This window comes from Telmatherina bonti (genome assembly GCF_933228915.1).
Source record: "Telmatherina bonti genome assembly, chromosome: 3".
Lineage (NCBI taxonomy): Eukaryota > Metazoa > Chordata > Actinopteri > Atheriniformes > Telmatherinidae > Telmatherina > Telmatherina bonti.
This window is the reverse complement of record NC_136621.1, coordinates 39,043,458-39,061,894: the sequence shown is the minus strand read 5'-3', so window position 1 is coordinate 39,061,894 and position 18,437 is coordinate 39,043,458. Positions and strand designations below refer to the sequence as shown.

At 45.1% G+C, this 18,437-nt stretch overlaps 2 protein-coding genes across 2 annotated transcripts; one reads left to right on the top strand and one right to left on the bottom strand.

The window, feature by feature from the left end:
* Nucleotides 1-1,585: 1,585 nt before the first annotated feature.
* On the top strand, nt 1,586-10,618 carry LOC306754203 (ATP-dependent RNA helicase DDX39A). The gene is made up of 10 exons (XM_079238127.1): nt 1,586-1,663; nt 2,433-2,640; nt 5,774-5,901; nt 6,004-6,280; nt 6,381-6,499; nt 7,710-7,841; nt 7,967-8,076; nt 8,153-8,297; nt 8,432-8,579; nt 10,369-10,618. Exons 2-10 carry the CDS (start codon nt 2,433-2,435, stop codon nt 10,383-10,385), a joined length of 1,284 nt encoding a protein of 427 aa, XP_079094253.1. The 5' UTR covers nt 1,586-1,663; the 3' UTR covers nt 10,386-10,618.
* Nucleotides 10,619-10,825: 207 nt separating this feature from the next.
* On the bottom strand, nt 10,826-17,540 carry LOC306754205 (CCN family member 1-like). The gene is made up of 6 exons (XM_079238128.1): nt 17,383-17,540; nt 16,668-16,881; nt 15,986-16,233; nt 15,751-15,883; nt 13,062-13,243; nt 10,826-11,922 (listed from the first exon to the last, which is right to left on the bottom strand). The coding sequence occupies exons 1-6, from the start codon at nt 17,431-17,433 to the stop codon at nt 11,611-11,613; spliced, it is 1,140 nt and encodes a 379-aa protein (XP_079094254.1). The 5' UTR covers nt 17,434-17,540; the 3' UTR covers nt 10,826-11,610.
* Between the last annotated feature and the right edge of the window lie 897 nt (nt 17,541-18,437).

Sequence of the window (18,437 nt, the reverse complement as noted above, 5' to 3'; positions counted from 1 at the left end):
TCTGGAGACCTGAGGACGAAGAAGTCTGGAGACCTGAGGACGCAGAAGTCTGGAGACCTGAGGACGAAGGAGTCTGGAGACCTGAGGACGAAGAAGTCTGGAGACCTGAGGACGAAGGAGTCTGGAGACCTGAGGACGAAGGAGTCTGGAGACCTGAGGACGAAGGAGTCTGGAGACCTGAGGACGAAGAAGTCTGGAGACCTGAGGACGAAGGAGTCTGGAGACCTGAGGACGAAGGAGTCTGGAGACCTGAGGACGCAGAAGTCTGGAGACCTGAGGACGCAGAAGTCTGGAGACCTGAGGACGAAGGAGTCTGGAGACCTGAGGACGAAGAAGTCTGGAGACCTGAGGACGAAGAAGTCTGGAGACCTGAGGACGAAGAAGTCTGGAGACCTGAGGACGAAGGAGTCTGGAGACCTGAGGACGAAGGAGTCTGGAGACCTGAGGACGAAGAAGTCTGGAGACCTGAGGACGAAGAAGTCTGGAGACCTGAGGACGAAGGAGTCTGGAGACCTGAGGACGAAGGAGTCTGGAGACCTGAGGACGAAGGAGTCTGGAGACCTGAGGACGAAGAAGTCTGGAGACCTGGAGATTAAAACTCAAACTGGACGAGAGACTTAATATCTATTTTTGCAAATGATTAAATAATAATGAGCTAGTCCTTTATTGTGCTTTCAGTGTGTTCTATAACAGCCATGTCCTCATACTCATCCTCACATGCACTTTACCTGCTTTGGATCTCATGATCTTCATCATCAGCAGTGGAAATAATGGTTGCTATGGAAATCCATCAGTTCCCTCAAGTGGACAGTTAAAATACTGCAGCTCCTCAAACTGAAATCTGAAGAAAAACCCAAAGTATGCAGAATTTCAAACTGTGGAAACACTATTGGATCAAGGCACATCTGAACTGGTACCACTTGACTTCATCATGGGTTTGCTTTTTTTTTTTTTACCATCTCGTGTGTTTGATCCATGTCTTAAATCAGCTGTAAAATATATCAAAATCTCATTTTCTCATGTCTTGGTTACCTTACTCATAAAATGTTGCTTTGAATGTTTTTGTTGTGGGTCTCCGGGTCAGTACACCCCTCGCTTTCCATATAAAATAAACCTCAGAAGGGTGAACTCCGCTAACTCCACCCCCCTCTGGTTACGCCGGTAAATAAAACAAGCGAGTCAACAGCTTGGCACCAACTGCTGCTGATGCCTTCAGGTGTCGGTGGGATAAAAAAAAAAACTTCAAGTTGTTATAATGACATTACTTCGCTTGCTGGTGTAAAATATATGGCAGTTATGCACCAAGTCATCGTTTACCAAACCCCAGAAAACACCAAGATAAAGACATTTACGTGGTGCGGGACCTGAAAGCTATTTTTTTTTTTAACGATTAAAGGAATTTTTCAAATTTTATTTATGGTTGTAAAGTAAAAATATGCCCAAAAAAAAACCACAAACCAACATAAAATAATTAATAGGAAAAACAGCAAGGTAACTGAAGTGTGTTGTGATTTATTTGGTTAAGGTTTGCGGTTTTCACGGCGATTGTTTTGATCCCGCGGTGAAAGTTGCATATTTTCCCTAGCGTACGTAAACGCAGCATACGTTAGCGCACATTTGCTAGCAGGATAGCTTCACGCTGACACTTGAATAAAGACTCAAGGTAAACCTGGAATATAATTGCACTTTTAACCACACACTCTGAACTTTATAAACGTGTTTCATTTTAAATAATGAGATAAAACTGTGATTACTATGAGATTGAACGCGTGTTTTCCCGTTTCATTTAAGGTTGGCTTTGCTGGCTAACACGCGACACATGCTAACGAGAGTCTTTTCTGTTAGTAAAAACATAATATTCTTTTATACGACACTTAAGCTATGATTAAAGTGTAGAATTGTGCTTCTTGCTATTTTTCCACTTGATATAAACACATAAAACGGTGTAATTTACGTTACGAAGGATAAGTGCTAGCCCTCTGCTAGCTAGCTAAGCGGCTAGTTTAAATGGAGGACTTCATTGTTAATGACTCCATCATTGTCATCTTCGGGTTTTATTGTCTCATTTTCACTTGATATTCGAGTATTCCCTCAATATATCATCACACAAGTCATTGATCGCTGAAAGACAGGAGATGAATGTAACTTTCCCCTTGTTTATGAATGATTTTATTGTCTACTATGGCCTGCTAACGTTAACCAAGCTAACATGAAGCACCATCAAACTAACATCAGTTTTCTTTCTGATTTATCTCATTATTTTACCATGCTGTTGTGCACATTTAAGTAGTAATGATTAAATGGTAACATCAACTTTTACAAGCACAGCCTCCCTGTTAGGATCAGGGCTCCCAAAACAGCTGTAAGAAACACACACTTATTTACATCATAATCCCTGTTTTTTTGTTCTGTTTGTTTCTCTTTTAATCCAGATGGCAGAGAACGACGTTGAAAGTGAGCTTCTGGACTATGAGGATGACGAGGAGCCCCAAGGGCTGCCAGAAAGTGGTACCCCGGCAAGCAAGAAAGAGGTTAAGGGGTCCTATGTCTCCATCCACAGCTCGGGCTTCAGAGATTTTCTGCTCAAACCAGAACTGCTTCGTGCCATAGTCGACTGTGGGTTTGAGCATCCTTCAGAAGGTGACGTGTACTTTAGCTTTACTACAAATTTAGGGACATAATGATAAGAAATCTTTAAACATTTAAAAACAGAACAGTACAGATTAACCTGACTGTAACAGATAATAATAATAATAATGATAGTAAAAAGTGCCTTTTAGGTCACTGCACAATAAAACAGCAAGAGAACGACAATACAAACAAATAAAAAAATAAAATATAGACACAAACCCGTGGGACAGAGTGATTAGAGAGAGCATGCTTTACTTGAAAAGCTGTGTTTTGAGGGTGGATTCATACAAAGGTAAACAGCGGATGTTACGGATGTCTGGTGGGAGAGAATCCCAGAGATGAGGAGGCGAGTAACCGAGGCGGCAGGAAGGAACGGTGATGTGGATGGAGGAGGATGACCTGAGGGAGCGGGTAGGGACTAAAATGTGTAAGACATAGGACCGATAAGGGGGGGGGGTTGAGGTTTATGACCTCTGATGCTGATTTGGTCAGAAAGCACGCGAGTCATCACTGGAGTTTATGAGTTAACTGTTGAACCATGTAGATACAGCAATGCCTTCCGATTACAAAGCAGTTTCTGAAATGTATAACAAAAACAAACCAGGTTTACCAGTGTGTGCTGTGGTAACTAAACAGTTTTCTGATGAAACCCTTCACCGTAAATAAAAATATCCGTATCAAGCAGCTAATAATCATCAGTGCTGTGATGGAATCATAACACTCACGTAGACTGAAAGAAATCCAAGTTAAAATCAGACCAACTCAGTTAGCTGAACAGTGCTAACGTACAAAAACGGGCATTTCAAAGAGAATAAACACATACAGGCGCGAGTCAGCGTTTGTAGAAAAGGTCATTTACATCCACACTCTCATTCAACATGACTATAATCGTGACTTTAGAGCTGCAACGATTACTCGGGTAACTCGAGTACAAAAATTAATCGAGGCAAATTTTCTGCCTCGAGGCGTCGTTTAATTAACGGCGATATATTTTAATTGATGCATCATTGCTGCATTCTCAGACCACTGCGCTGTTCGGAGGGACTACATCACTGTTTCAGTAAACATATAAAACATCTAAACATGTATAAAATCTATAAAAGCAGAGCCTGTGGCCTACGGTGTGTCTGTACAGTCTGACTGTTTCAGCCGGACTGATGACGGACATTTCCACCAGCAGCGCTTTGCTTTCTGCCTGAAGATCCTCCTTGCTTTGGTCTCTAATGGCAGAGAATGAAGAAGAGGGGAGGAAAAGACGGAAAAAGTGGCAGTGTGGGACCATTTCACACTGAAAAGGACAGAAAACGTAGTGCAGTGTGTGTGCTGTAAAGCAGGTCTTAATGCTGCAGCAGCTGGAAGGAACCCCCCCACTTCACCCCTCCAGGAGGAGATCCAGCTTTCTGATTTATATCAGCAGCAGCAGCGGCTGGTAAAATGTACAGAGTTCTAACCTGTGATATCAGTCAGCAGTGACGAGGCATGGCGAGGTGTCGGCTGCTAACGCACGCTAACCGTCTGGTAATCCGTCCCTCATCTGTCTCTCCTGCACACACGCAGAGTCAAAGCGCATGTTTTAGGCAGCGTGTGACGGAGCCTCTGTGTCGGCGTGTCGTCCACCAAGACATCGGCTAGTTCTTACTGTGGACATGTTTACAAGTCACTCCTTCTTTCTACATGAATTCTTCTTTTTAATCTTTTAAAAGGCAGAAATTTGCGACCGATTTAGATTCTGAGCTCGTGCACACACACGTTGGCTGCACCAAATCCTCATGCATTAGGTAGTAACAACATGCAACAGCTTCACAAATATACATTAATAGATTTATTATGGTAGAGTTTCTAGTATTTGTTTTACAAATTATAATAAAAAATATAATCGTTAGAGTACTCGATTACTGGTAGAAATAATCAACAGAGTACCCGATTCCAAAAGTACTCGATAGATGCAGCTCTACGTGATTTACATCTTCAGTGACTGCTGTGATGTCACAAACATGCCGAAGGCGAAATGTGAAAGAACGGAAGAGAAACTACATGAAACACCTTCAAAATAAAACACTTAGTTCAAAAATAAAAGCATGAATATGGGAACATCTGTAACTTGGAAGAATCCACAACAGCTTGTAGATGGCCTTGGATCTGTACATGAGGATTTAATTCTGGATTTAACGGGGAGCCGAGGCAGCTGCTGCAGGATAGGGGGGTGGTGTGTGCGGATGAACTTTGGACCATCGGAAGTTAATGAAGATATTTCTGATGGAGGCCGAAGAGAAGAGACTTACAGCAATCAGTACGGGGGGGGGTGACGAGACCGTGGACAAGAACAGAGGTTGTTTCCAGTGAGGAGAAACTCTGTTTAGTTTTAAGGAAGTTGGAGGCGAACCAGGATTTAATTTTGGATAAATGAAGGAGGAAATGTGGAATTTGGTTAACTGGAACGGTAAAGCCGTGGTTCCTCCACGAAGCAGTGAAAATGGACATTAACTTCACGGGAAATATTACCAGGAGGCCCTGAGATGGTCTGGCGAGCTGTCCTGGGTGTACCCTGCCTTTGGGATTGACCCTTTATCGGACTAAACGGTTCGGATAATGAATAAACAAATGAATATTACCAAGAGGAAGGAGATAGATGACGATGAAGAAGAGAATCCCCCTGGGGCACACCTGGTGTAACAGGTAAAGGAGATAATCATGCAGTGAAAGGCAAATACCACCACACAGGACAAGTTTGATGTGGGCAGTCCTGCACAGTCTGTGTGTCCCTTATATCTGTAGACCCTCACAGTCCCAGTTGTCCCATTAGCTTCACAGTTCCGGGGCATTAGGACCATATTTCTGTCCTTAATGGTCGACTCTACATACATTTATGTACTACAACGTTGGAAATAAGTCACGTTTATGGGATTATAGTTTTCCAGATGGATGATGTAAGTAAATAAAAAGAGGAAAATGTAGTTTCTAAGCTGAAAATGCCGTAACGTGATGCGTTTTGTTATCACAGCCTGAAAGTGTTTTACCTCACCATTAGTATGCAAAGACTTCCACGTTTTTAAGAGACGCTGTGCCTGAACAGGGTCTAAAAGGGCTAAAAGTACTTCTGAATTTTACCTTAACTAATCGTTATTATGTGCTTTGTCTGCAGTTCAACACGAGTGTATTCCTCAAGCCATCCTGGGCATGGATATCCTGTGTCAGGCCAAGTCCGGCATGGGCAAGACAGCCGTGTTTGTTCTGGCCACTCTGCAGCAGATAGAGCCGGTGGACGGCCAGGTGAGTCTGACATGCTTACATCTCATAGAAGTCCAGGTGCAGCCTCACCTGTGTGTGTGTGTGTGTGTGTGTCTTCTGTAATCCCACTGTCCTCCTCTGCAGGTGTCTGTCCTTGTGATGTGTCACACACGAGAGCTGGCCTTCCAGATCAGTAAGGAGTATGAGCGCTTCTCCAAGTACATGCCCACCGTCAAGGTGTCGGTGTTCTTCGGCGGGATGGCCATCAAGAAGGACGAGGACGTCCTGAAGAAGAACTGCCCCCACATTGTCGTAGGAACGCCAGGACGGACTCTGGCGCTCATCCGTAACAAGACCCTCAGCGTGAAAAACATCAAGCACTTTGTGCTGGACGAGTGTGACAAGATGTTGGAGCAGCTAGGTGAGTCAGACCAATCTTTGTTTCTCTTCGGTTTGGGTTTTTTTTTATGGGATTTGTGTCCCAGAACGGTGGCTAACGAGCACATGTGGCTTCCCAACAGACATGAGGCGCGACGTCCAGGAGATCTTCCGACTGACGCCTCACGAGAAGCAAGTTATGATGTTCAGCGCGACTCTAAGCAAGGAGATCCGGCCCGTCTGCCGCAAGTTCATGCAGGATGTGAGTTTTCATGCAGCTGTCAGCGGCTAAGCAGCTTCCAGCAAGTTCACACAGAAGATCCCAGTTAGAACTGGTTTATCGAGCCACCTATTAGACAATCAGTTCTCCTGTATGCTGGCGTTTGTGAAGCTAAAGTTTTAATTTAAGGTTGAAATGGTTTCATAGTTAATCGCTGCCTTCATGTGGAGCACCTTACGCTGTTCTTTGGTATGAAACGTGCTGCATAAATAAGTTTGATTTGATTTTAAAAAGATTTTCCTTTTAAAACAAAAAGAAACTGGATGTTTATGGCAAGTTGAGCTGCATCAACATATCTCATGTACAGAATCTCCTGCATCTCAGCTGAGGACACCTCTCACCTTCACGCCACCGTCCATTTAAGGCCTTTAGAGCCAAATAACACATAAAATCTGTATATAAAAGAGAAAATTCATGGCAAATAACTGTGAAAAGAGAATATAAAGTGTTTTCTGAGGGTCTGTCAGACATGAGATGTCTGATGTTGTTGTGCTTTTTAGCCGTGTGGGATTTATCGTCTTTATTCAGACGTTTGTCATTAAAAAGCATTTTGTCGTGAGGATTTAACATCTAACGTGCTGCTAAAAAATGACCTTTACCACCGCTAATATGACCTTCAGCTGAAACTTGGTCCTTATATAATTAGACTGCCGTTTTGCCTTGTTGTTTACTTAGATCAACATAACAACACGCTGCATAGCTGTGAATGGAAGTGACCTGTAGTGTGGTGTCGTCATGGCTGCAGCTCCGTCGTGGTTTTAGCTCAGATTCTGTGTGATGAAACTGGTTATTGGAGGTAAATCCACGGAGGAGACTCCGCCGATGGGAGTCCTGAGAGAAGCCGTGGCAGCTGCCGTTTGGTTCCGGTGGCGGCAGCAGGTCAGGCTTTCATCTCAGCCTGCAGGAAGGCGGCGGGCGTCTCATTAGAAGGCGGCGCAGACACAAGCAGCTGCTTCTGTCACTGTGCAAACCTGAAGCGTTATTCTCCATTAGCCGCTTGTAGGTTTAGTTTTCTGTTGGGGGGGGGTAAAGATTCTCCCTGCATGCTGACCTGGCAGCCAGTGCAACGTCTTCAGCAGATCCAGCTGGGTCAGGGCGCTGCTGAGTAGAAGATGTCTGATGGTTAGCTTCAGTGTTCATGCAGCAGTCCACCGAGCCGACCCTAACGGCGTCCTCCTCTCTCGTCGTGCAGCCGATGGAGGTGTTCGTGGACGATGAGACCAAACTGACGCTTCATGGCCTGCAGCAGTACTACTGCAAGCTGAAGGACAGCGAGAAGAACCGGAAGCTGTTCGATCTCCTCGACGTGCTGGAGTTCAACCAGGTAGAGCTGCCGTTCTTCCAACGCCACACTTCGCAACATTAAAACATAAGAAACAATTTATTCCCCTTTTCTGGGTTTAAATCTGAAAATAAGTGCTGGTGAGGAGTTCCTCTGGTTCCTTGCAGGTGGTGATCTTTGTGAAGTCTGTGAACCGTTGCGTGGCTCTGTCGCAGCTGCTGGTGGAGCAGAACTTCCCGGCCATCGCCATCCACAGGGGCATGGCGCAGGAGGAGAGGTAGGCGCTGCTCGCCGCCCCCAGCGGGGGTTTCCTCCACATGTTTATGGTTTAACACGTTTCTGCGCTCGCCCAGGCTGTCTCGGTACCAGCAGTTTAAAGACTTCCAGAGGCGGATCCTGGTGGCGACCAACCTGTTCGGCCGCGGCATGGACATCGAACGAGTCAACATCGTCTTCAACTATGACATGCCGGAGGACTCCGACACATACCTTCACAGAGTCAGTTTGGGTTTCATAGATCATCGTTTTTCTGGAACAGCGTTAAGTCGTATGGAAAATCAGCAGCCTGTGATGAAGAACATTTGTTTATGTTTGTGTTGACGCGAGTCCTAAGTGCCTTCTGTCGACCTCAGGTGGCCCGAGCTGGCAGGTTTGGGACCAAAGGCCTGGCCATCACGTTTGTGTCCGACGAGACCGATGCGAAGACCCTGAACGAAGTCCAGGATCGCTTCGAGGTCAATGTAGCAGAGCTGCCGGACGAGATCGACATCTCCTCCTACAGTAAGTTTTCTCCTTAAGGACACGCAACAAACTGGGGGTGGCGACACCATGAAGGGGGGCGCCAGGTAAATGAGACAATAAGTAGCCTACGTATTAGAGTCGGGCGATTAATCAGAGTTTAATCTCAACTACGGTCTGTGTTTTCATCGATGATAAAAATAAAAGGTTGTGATTATTTTTCTCTCTGCAGTTTCCTCTCCTGCTGTCTTCAGCTGCTAATCGAGCGTCTCTGGCGTTGCAGCGCTGTGCTGTAAACTCCTCCCACAGCCGCTTTGCTTTCATTCAGACACTGTTGCCAACTTGGAGACTTTCTTGCTAAATCTGGAGACTTTTTTTGTTAAAAGCGACAAATCTAGCAGCTTTTACTGGAGTTATTAGAGACTTTTCTGGTGTTTTGGCGACTGACTTGAAGGCACATATTGTTCTGCAGTTACTGTAAGGAAGGAGCAGCGGGAGCCTCTCCCGTCCTAAAGCACTCCCAGGCGGCCAGTCTCAGTCGGCTCCGGCTGCAGGTCCATGTAGAATAACTGCAGTAGGTTGTGGAAGTTCACCTAAACATAGTTTATACCATTGTCAGTGACAACTGGCTGCATTATTTTCCTATACATAGTTCGGCCAGTTAAACACTGTAATATCCCTCCGTTACGGGGCGTTACCATAGCAACGCGTTAACCAGCTGGTTCAGATCAGCCGTCTTTTAACAGGTGAATGAGAGAAACGCGCTGCAGCCTGACAGCGGTTGTTTGGTATAAAACGTACATCCAGGCCAACGTAAAATAGTTCCTATATAAGCAGTAAAAGCAGATTAAACAACTCAGAACCGTCCATTAGACGGTTATAATGCACAACACGGAGTCTAGAACACCACGACGCGCAGAGTTGTTTATAAATACTGGATAATTGTTAAATAATCCAGATCTCAGTTTCAGTCAAAATAATCGTGATTATAATTTTTGTCATAATCGAGCGGCTCTATCACATGTCTAAAATACGTAATCGAAATGAAACCTTTGATGCATTAAATCACGTCTGGCGTCATCCGGGAGAAACTCTTAAACAAAGCAGCTGTTTAGCATCTCGGCATGAAAATATTCATCTGAGCTCCTAACTTGGTGAAAAGTGAGAAATCAGACATGTGAGGTACCTTACTGTTTGATTCGAGTTCCACTCAAACTGCTGTGATACGATTATTAAATGATTATCATCCTTTTTTTTTCCACATTGAGGGTTTATTCTCTGTTCAGCATCAATAAATTCACATTAATCTCCATTATCTTTATGTTGAACTGTAATTAAATCTAACACATTAGAAACAGATTTTTCATACTATCTTTCAGTGTTTCCTCTTAAATCTTCAGGAAAAACAGGTCAGAACCAGTTTGGAACCAGCATCTCTAACTGGGCTGAATGGAGCTGCTGTCACATGTTTGTAGTTTTACCATCAGGTTTTATTTTGGCGTTAAACAGCTTCCATATACAGGAAGTCTCGTCTGTTCTCATGTCCATAAAAAGCAGAATGTTTCTAAACGCTGCTTTCAGAGCCGACGTGGAAATCTCACGCTCAGTAACGGTAGCTGCAAGGCTAGCGCTGCTGTTTGCCATTTGTCTCCCAGACCGGTCCGGGCAGCACCTCCTGCCATTCTTTACCGCTGTGATTTTAATTCAATTATGGAAAAATAAACCTGCAAATAGAAAATGACCATATAGAAATGGAAATGCTTTGATAGCCTGTAAATAAATCCTGGTTTCTCCACCTGCTAATCCTTTTTGTTTTCTCCTCATTTTGCAGTCGAACAGTCCAGATGAGTTTGAAGTGTCCTTCCGGTGAAGACAGCGTGTGATCCCTGTTGTTGTTGTTGTTGTATTAATGGAGGAAACAACTAAAGAAACCCTCAATATTCATTTAAATATCCCTCCCTCCATACATGTAGGCACGTTCAGAAAACATTTTATTTTCTCATGTCTTTGCAGAGTGCTTATTTTAGTGTTTTCCATTGACTGTTTTGGTTTAAGAAAAATAAATTTGTTTTGTAACTTTTTTTTTTTTGTGCTTAATTCAGGTCTGAAATGTTTAATCGTTCCAGATGTTAATAAAACATCTGGTCTTCTCCATGTGACTGTAGGTAGTTGTTCTGGCCAGCAGAGGGCGCCCTCGTCCTGTTTAAGACCCACCTGCTGCTTTCCAGAACAGCTGCCAACATGCATCATCTGCAACTGTACAAGTTAAAATAAATCTTGGCATGAAATACGAGCGTAGAAGCCAGTTTTATCACGTGGATGGAGCGACGACAAAACTTGGTTCATAAAAACAACATAAATGTGACATTTGTAGACATGCTTTGACAGAATATAACAGGATCCGGCGTAGACACTCGACTCATAAAGGGGGGTTTCTCTCATGCAGCGTTTACCTTGGCCTGCATGTTGGAGACATGATCCTCCTCCAGAACACCTGATTATTGAAGTTCTTTGCAGCCTGTCCAGGTGTGTTGAGGTAAACATGCAGGGCATGGCAGCATATGGAGCCTCAAAACTACACTTACCTAGAATAATTATTCATAAAGTCTGTATATTATAACAGAAAACAGCAGAAGCGATCCTGCAGGTGGGAGTGGTGGGTTCTCTACGAATCGCCCCCGTGAGGCGACCGCGTCAGACGTTCCTCTTATTACAGCTAAACTTCAGTGACAAGTAAAGTGCTTTGTTGCTTTTGTGTTCCTCCTCTCCGGCTGATCAGAGCGGCTCAAATCCTCCACACCTGAACTAGCAATCAGCTGGGGGTGCAGGAAGTCCCGGGCTTTTCAGGGCTCTAATTTGGGTCCCACGTCGGATTAAACGGGAGCAGGCGAGTTCCCAGGCTGCTGTGGTCACGCAGGAGACAGGTTGTGTTTATGGATGCCAGTGTTTCCTCGCCAGGGCCCTTCCATCGAAACCACATGAGAAATATGGCTCCTGGGTTTGGAAGTGTCTTCCTCGCTTTAAAAGAAGGCGGGTCGTATGGATACATGATAAATAAAAGCAGCCTGCAGGTCTAGTCGGTGAACTGGTGCGTGTCTCCGTACATCCAGTGCTGCGGAGGAAGGACCACTTCGTTGAGGTGGTCGCAGTCGCTGCTGCATCTGCACGACTGGATGAACATGGCCAACCTCTGGAAGCGGTCGCCATCCGGGCACACAAACGTCACAGGCAGGGTGCGTGTGCGGCGCGGCGAGCAGCATCGTCCGTCCGTGCACGCGCCGCAGTAGTTGGGCCGGTAGGGACGGGCGCTCGTGCATTCCCCGTAGGTCAGGTGTACGGGCCGGGGGGCCTTCCGGGTCGGGGAGCAGCTCCTCCCTTTCAGTGTCTGGATGATAGAAGCAAAGAGACGGACGGTGACTGTCTGGCTTTGCATCTTTTACATGACCGCACGTTTCAGCAGCTTTCAGCTCAAACTCATCAGTTTCACATGAAGAAGAGCACAATTAGACCTGATGCCAAAACAAGAACTCTGAGGGGGATTATTTAGAGATTTAAGCAACTATTTTTCAGATTTATTCAACATTTGGACGTCCTTTCTGGACACTAGGGCGGTGACAATTTGCTTTTGTCCCAATTTGATTCAATTCTGATTTTTTTGGGTGCCAATTTGATTTAAATTGTGGTTCTCATAATTCTTGGATATTGCTGATTTTTGTAGATTAAAAGCCAAAAAAGAAAAAAAAATTTTTTTTTTTAAAATTGTATTATTTTTTGCTGGTTATTTTTCCTTCCATCATTCTGCTATAATACCCAAGAAGACAAGTAAAAAGACCAATAAAAACAATACAAATGACAAAAAAATTTTTTATAATGAATTATTAAAAAAATTTAAAAAAAATTTAATCTTTGGATTATTTAAAAAAAAAAAAAAAAAAAAAAAAAAAAAAGATTTCAAAATTGTAAGGCAAAAAAATCCAGATATTCAATTTTCCCACCCCTACTGGACACCTATGTCCATTAGAGTTTTTAAAGCTCTGTGTGTGTGTGTGTGTGTTTCGGTGTGTCAAACATGGAGGATTAATTTAGACACACCATTTCCCTGTGCTCTGAGTACACAGCCAGGGCCTCGCTGCAGACAGTTGCTTGGCAGGAATGCTGGGAGTGACAGACTATATTTATAAAGGCGCCTGCCTGCCACCAAAACACTGCGAGTAAATCAGCACCAGCCAGTTCCCGCTGGATGTGGAGCTTCCCGAAAATTCAGCACGGATAATCTCTGCTCTTAAGCTCAGGATAAAGATGGCTTCACCACTCAGCGCGTTTTACTCAACCTCACACAACGTCTAATTTTCATCTTCTCTGCTGCTCTGAGTTTTCTGCAGCAGAGCAGCCTTTGGATTTCACCTCTCAGCTGGACGCTGATAAGAGGTGAAATAAGTCGGTACTGATAAGCCTTATCGCAGGGCAACGCTGTTAGACCCAGTGCAGGTTTTATTGCAGCCATGTTGTCTTTTCTCAGCTCACCTCGGCAGAGACGGTCAGGCTGCGACACGGCCGAACCGTGCAGATCCTCATCTCTTTCTCCAGTCTGCACTCAGCGTTCTTGTTCGTGATGCGAGAAGAGACGCCCATCCCACAGCTGCGGGAGCACTGGGACCAGTCAGAGACCTGGACCGGACACCTCTGCTCCTTCGCAGATCTCCACTCTGAGGAATCCGACACGTTAAGGAGGAAAAGAAAATCTGTTGAGCTAGTTGTTCCCAACCTGGGAGACAGTCAGAGAAACCACACCTTGGTTTATGAGATGTCTTTGATTCTGGTTTCTACAGACAGGCAGATCATTCCTGTCCCATCTTCCAGCCGCAGCTTAGAAATGCTTTAACTTAGACGTGCAAAACAGGAAACAAACTAGGTTTAATCTAAATGTAGACATAATTAACATGTAAAAAGGCAGATGGAGGATTCTTCACGTCACCATGTTGACGTCTGTTTAATCATCATGTACCTGAAGATCAGCTGCTACAAACCTCCCAGACTTTAGAACGTCTGTTCTATCGAAGCTTCTCCAGGTCTACTTCTGACTGAGAACTGATCCAGAAGACCTGAGGGGTCTGCTAGGTTCATCCTGGACCATTCAGAACTTCATGGACCAGCAACAGAACTCTTGACGGACAGTGTAAAGACCTCGGAACTGGAGTGATGTGGTCTGACTGAGTTGCAGGTGTCGAACAGAGTTTTTAGGTAGAACCTGGAAAAGATCCTGTCACGGTAATCAAACTGACTAAAGATGAAAGTCTGGACCAGTTTTTTTCCAGATCCTGCTGAGACATCACATATTTTACCCTTCATATTGGTGACAGTCGGCTCACTTAGTGATTCCTTTGTGAGGTGCAAGTCCATCCTGCACCCAGATTTCTGGCCTGGTTGGTGGTTTTTAGGTCTGAGTCCATCACCATATGGCCTGGTTGGTGGTGTTTAGGTCTGAGTCCATCACCACATGGCCTGGTTGGTGGTTTTTAGGTCTGAGTCCATCACCATATGGCCTGGTTGGTGGTGTTTAGGTCTGAGTCCATCACCACATGGCCTGGTTGGTGGTTTTTAGGTCTGAGTCCATCACCACATGGCCTGGTTGGTGGTGTTTAGGTCTGAGTCCATCACCACATGGCCTGGTTGGTGGTGTTTAGGTCTGAGTCCATCACCACATGGCCTGGTTGGTGGTGTTTAGGTCTGAGTCCATCACCATATGGCCTGGTTGGTGGTGTTTAGGTCTGAGTCCATCACCACATGGCCTGGTTGGTGGTTTTTAGGTCTGAGTCCATCACCACATGGCCTGGTTGGTGGTGTTTAGGTCTGAGTCCATCACCACATGGCCTGGTTGGTGGTTTTTAGGTCTGAGTCCATCACCACATGGCCTGGTTGGTGGTTTTTAGGTCTGAGTCCATCACCATATGGCCTGGTTGGTGGTTTTTAGGTCTGAGTCCATCACCATATGGCCTGGTTGGTGGTTTTTAAGGTCTGAGTCCATCACCATATGGCCTGGTTGGTGGTTTTTAGGTCTGAGTCCATCACCACATGGCCTGGTTGGTGGTGTTTAGGTCTGAGTCCATCACCATATGGCCTGGTTGGTGGTGTTTAGGTCTGAGTCCATCACCACATGGCCTGGTTGGTGGTTTTTAGGTCTGAGTCCATCACCACATGGCCTGGTTGGTGGTGTTTAGGTCTGAGTCCATCACCACATGGCCTGGTTGGTGGTTTTTAAGGTCTGAGTCCATCACCATATGGCCTGGTTGGTGGTTTTTAGGTCTGAGTCCATCACCACATGGCCTGGTTGGTGGTGTTTAGGTCTGAGTCCATCACCACATGGCCTGGTTGGTGGTTTTTAGGTCTGAGTCCATCACCATATGGCCTGGTTGGTGGTGTTTAGGTCTGAGTCCATCACCATATGGCCTGGTTGGTGGTGTTTAGGTCTGAGTCCATCACCACATGGCCTGGTTGGTGGTGTTTAGGTCTGAGTCCATCACCATATGGCCTGGTTGGTGGTTTTTAGGTCTGAGTCCATCACCACATGGCCTGGTTGGTGGTGTTTAGGTCTGAGTCCATCACCACATGGCCTGGTTGGTGGTGTTTAGGTCTGAGTCCATCACCATATGGCCTGGTTGGTGGTTTTTAGGTGTACAGAATGAAGCTCTGTGGTGACCTTTAAGCTTTTCTCTTTGGCTCCAAAGACGATCACCTGAATCTTGATTTTGTTTCAATGAAATAAGTTCAGACAAATCCAGTCATTAATCTTCTGGATGCATCCCCAAGATCCTGTACAGGACCTCTGTCTCATGGTGACACTCACATAAATCTGTGTAGCCATGGTAACTAACGTCTCCTTATGACCTGTGCCAGTGGGAGCATGTAGATGTTAAACAGACCATAACCAATCCAGCATGTTTCCTACTTTTATGTTTGTTTTTTTAGGTGCAAACAAACAACTTACAGGAAAACCATATGTGATGCATTCAGGCATAAAAAAAAATGGACAGACTTGCATTTCCCATCATGCAGTTGGCGTGTTTGAACTGACATTTAACTCAGAGCCCATCCGTTCCACCTTCCGGGCTAGACTCTGTGCATTACTGATTTTAATTAGACTAAAGGAAAACATTTAGTACAAAACTTTAAAGTAAACTCCCAGAAACGCGTGTAAACTGTGTGTTTCTCTCACCTGGCAGGTGTTTGACTGCTTTGACCTCTGTTAGCTCGTTGGTCAGGACCGGCTCGTTGTCGGGGCGATGCGATGCAGGAAGGTGCCAAACTCTGGGTTGTTTCACTTTTAGTTTAGTTTTTAGTGAAGGCATCTGTTTTATAGGAGATAATAAAGTGAGATACACTTGTTTATGCTTTGCATGTGTTTGTTTATGTTTTTAACTAAATAACACAAAAAAACCCTAATAAATAACCTGATACTTGGGCAGAAGGGACCAGGTGCCCTTATGGCAGTCGACACTGAAGCAGCACTGTCCTGGTATCTTGACAAGTCGTGGAAAAGGACAGGATGGTGAAGCTGGTGGCAGCTTGTTGCTGCAGAGAGGCGTGCAGCCAACAGCGCCGTCGATGCAGGTGCACAGGTGTTTACAGCCAACACGGAAGCTCTCGCCGTTCTGGTAGACCCTGCTGTTGTACTCGCATGCGCGTCCTTCTGAATTAGCTGAGAGGAAACATCATCACTCAGCAAACATTCCACGACACGCTGAGCTCAGAGGGGTGAGACGCAGACCAGTCACAGTGTTTTCTGCTTTTCTGGCCAGATGCTCCTTCAGTGTGAAGGGACAGACGCAGCAAGGCGTGAGCAGTATTCCCCACATGATCTCATTTCAGCAGCTTAAACATTTGCACCACAACAGAGCACACAAAGGAAACAGGAAGCGTTAGACTCCTTGTCTCCAAGAACCTTCTATTCATAGCTCGTGGGCGGCACTGGCATGGTACACAAGAGTATTTTTACCTCTGAAACCCCCCCGTCGAGCTCATAAAACATCCCCAGCTTATTAATAAGTCCTCGTATGTGTATGAGGGTACATACTGCTTCCTCACTGTTTACTCCACAAGGCTGTAAAATAAGCTTCCCCTCTTCATCCTCACCTCGACAGATGCCCCAGGCCTTTGTCACGTCGTTGCCATAGTTGCACTCCAGCCCTTTGTGGTGGTCGCAGGGCCTCATGAGGCTGCAGTCCTGGTTGAGCTGTGCAGCACAGACCTTGCAGCAGCCGCACCTGTCTGGCAGGATGCTAACACCCAGAGGGCACACCTGGGGCCGTGCAGGGCATTCACACGCTGCAGGGCAGCTGGCAGTCACCTGGAAAGAAACAGCTCATTGTCACAGATTTTGTGTTTCCACTTTTCTGCAAATATTTTTAAAAAAATACATATTATTTGTCTGGTTTAAGACCGAAGAAAAGGAAACTGCTGGTCAGGAAAGTGTCTAAAAATGTCTGCATGACATCTTCAGCATGCATGTCAAGTGTGTCACCCTGCTCATTCAGGAGATTCATCACCAACTCTGAATTCTTCCAGATAAAAAGCTCTGCATGCTCCATCACTGGTGTCCTGCCTGCACGCTCCTCTTTGTGCCAATCAGCAATAAGGCAGACATGAGCAGGCATGTGAACTGTTTGCAAAGCTTTACAGGAACAGGCGTGGTGATGACTCCAGCAATACTTTTCCAGCAACAAGATTTCCATAAAACCTGGAAAAGTTTTGTTTAACCACGAAGTTTCCCTGCATTTCATAAGTTTAGCACCTAAAAAAAGACATGAAACTAGTCTTTAGACGCGACTTTACCTGAGAATGATCTTACCTGTGTGACCGCAGCTGTTGTCAGTACTGTCAGGAAGATCAGAAATGCCATAATTTGCTCTAAAAGTTGCTTCAAATATAAAAAAAAAAAGTTAAAATAAAACCTTCAGACAACAACACGCTGAGTTCATATTAAGCTTCTGCCTCTCGGACCTTCGTCCTTTTCCCTCTTGATAAGTATTTCAACTCCAGTTTATACCCGCTGCTGGTTTAACAAAGCCACGCCCATTTTAAGGCTTCTAACCAATCAGGATGCTGGTTACATGCTGCGTGGGCGTGGCTGCGCCCCAAGAGAGCTGCTTCCCGATTGGTGGGCGGGTTTTGGACTGAATGCAGCCATTCATAAAAAGTCTGCTCTGTATTTGTTTTATGGGTTAAAAATGAAAATGTACCAGCTGTTTTCAGGTCGCGCGCGGCCACATTCCTGCTTTGTGCCTGATGCTTTTCTAGAACAGAGTAAATATGTTCATTCTGCAGGGCCAGACAGCATTAATAAGACCTCAACTGCAGAGGGGAACAAGGGTGGGCAGGAATTCCCTCTGTTTTTCCAAACCAGGGTTGGTGTCTGAAGGGAAAATGAAGATGGAGTGAATAAAATAAACACATTATATAGTTGCAGTTGTCAGGGAGATTCCACACGCCTCTGATTGTCAGGGTCTGCTGTAGTCTGAGAAAACTTCCAGGCTTTTTTGTTTTAGTTGCTCAGATGCTTCATCTTGAATTCAGCTGGGCTGTCTGTTTCTGTTATTTCTAACCACACAGTGCTGAGACGAGAATAATAAGGATATGATGACTTGGAAAGAATGGTGGAAGCTGAAAGCAGGATTATTGTTTTAAGGGCTGCACATGAGAGTTGGCCTCTTCCTCCACCTCTCTTCTTCTTCTTCTTTTTTTATTTTCAAACAACATGTTTCCAGTCACACCTGCCCTAACACAGAGACCTCTTTTGATGAAGGAAATATGATGGAAAGAGGCTTTAAATGTTTGGATTAGGCTCGTCCTCGCAGTGTTCTGGCATCATTATCCTGTTAAATGTCTCAAACGTCTCAAATGTCT

Excerpts from the sequence above, each read along its gene's own strand:
- LOC306754203 (XM_079238127.1), top strand. The coding sequence starts at position 2,433 with ATGGCAGAGAACGACGTTGAAAGTGAGCTTCTGGACTATGAGGATGAC. Across the intron at positions 6,281-6,380 it reads CAAGATGTTGGAGCAGCTAG|ACATGAGGCGCGACGTCCAG; the intron begins GTGAGTCAGACC and ends GCTTCCCAACAG. Across the intron at positions 6,500-7,709 it reads GCCGCAAGTTCATGCAGGAT|CCGATGGAGGTGTTCGTGGA; the intron begins GTGAGTTTTCAT and ends CTCGTCGTGCAG.
- LOC306754205 (XM_079238128.1), bottom strand. The coding sequence starts at position 17,433 with ATGGCATTTCTGATCTTCCTGACAGTACTGACAACAGCTGCGGTCACA. Across the intron at positions 16,234-16,667 it reads GGCCTGGGGCATCTGTCGAG|CTAATTCAGAAGGACGCGCA; the intron begins GTGAGGATGAAG and ends GTTTCCTCTCAG. Across the intron at positions 15,884-15,985 it reads CCCTTCTGCCCAAGTATCAG|ATGCCTTCACTAAAAACTAA; the intron begins GTTATTTATTAG and ends CCTATAAAACAG.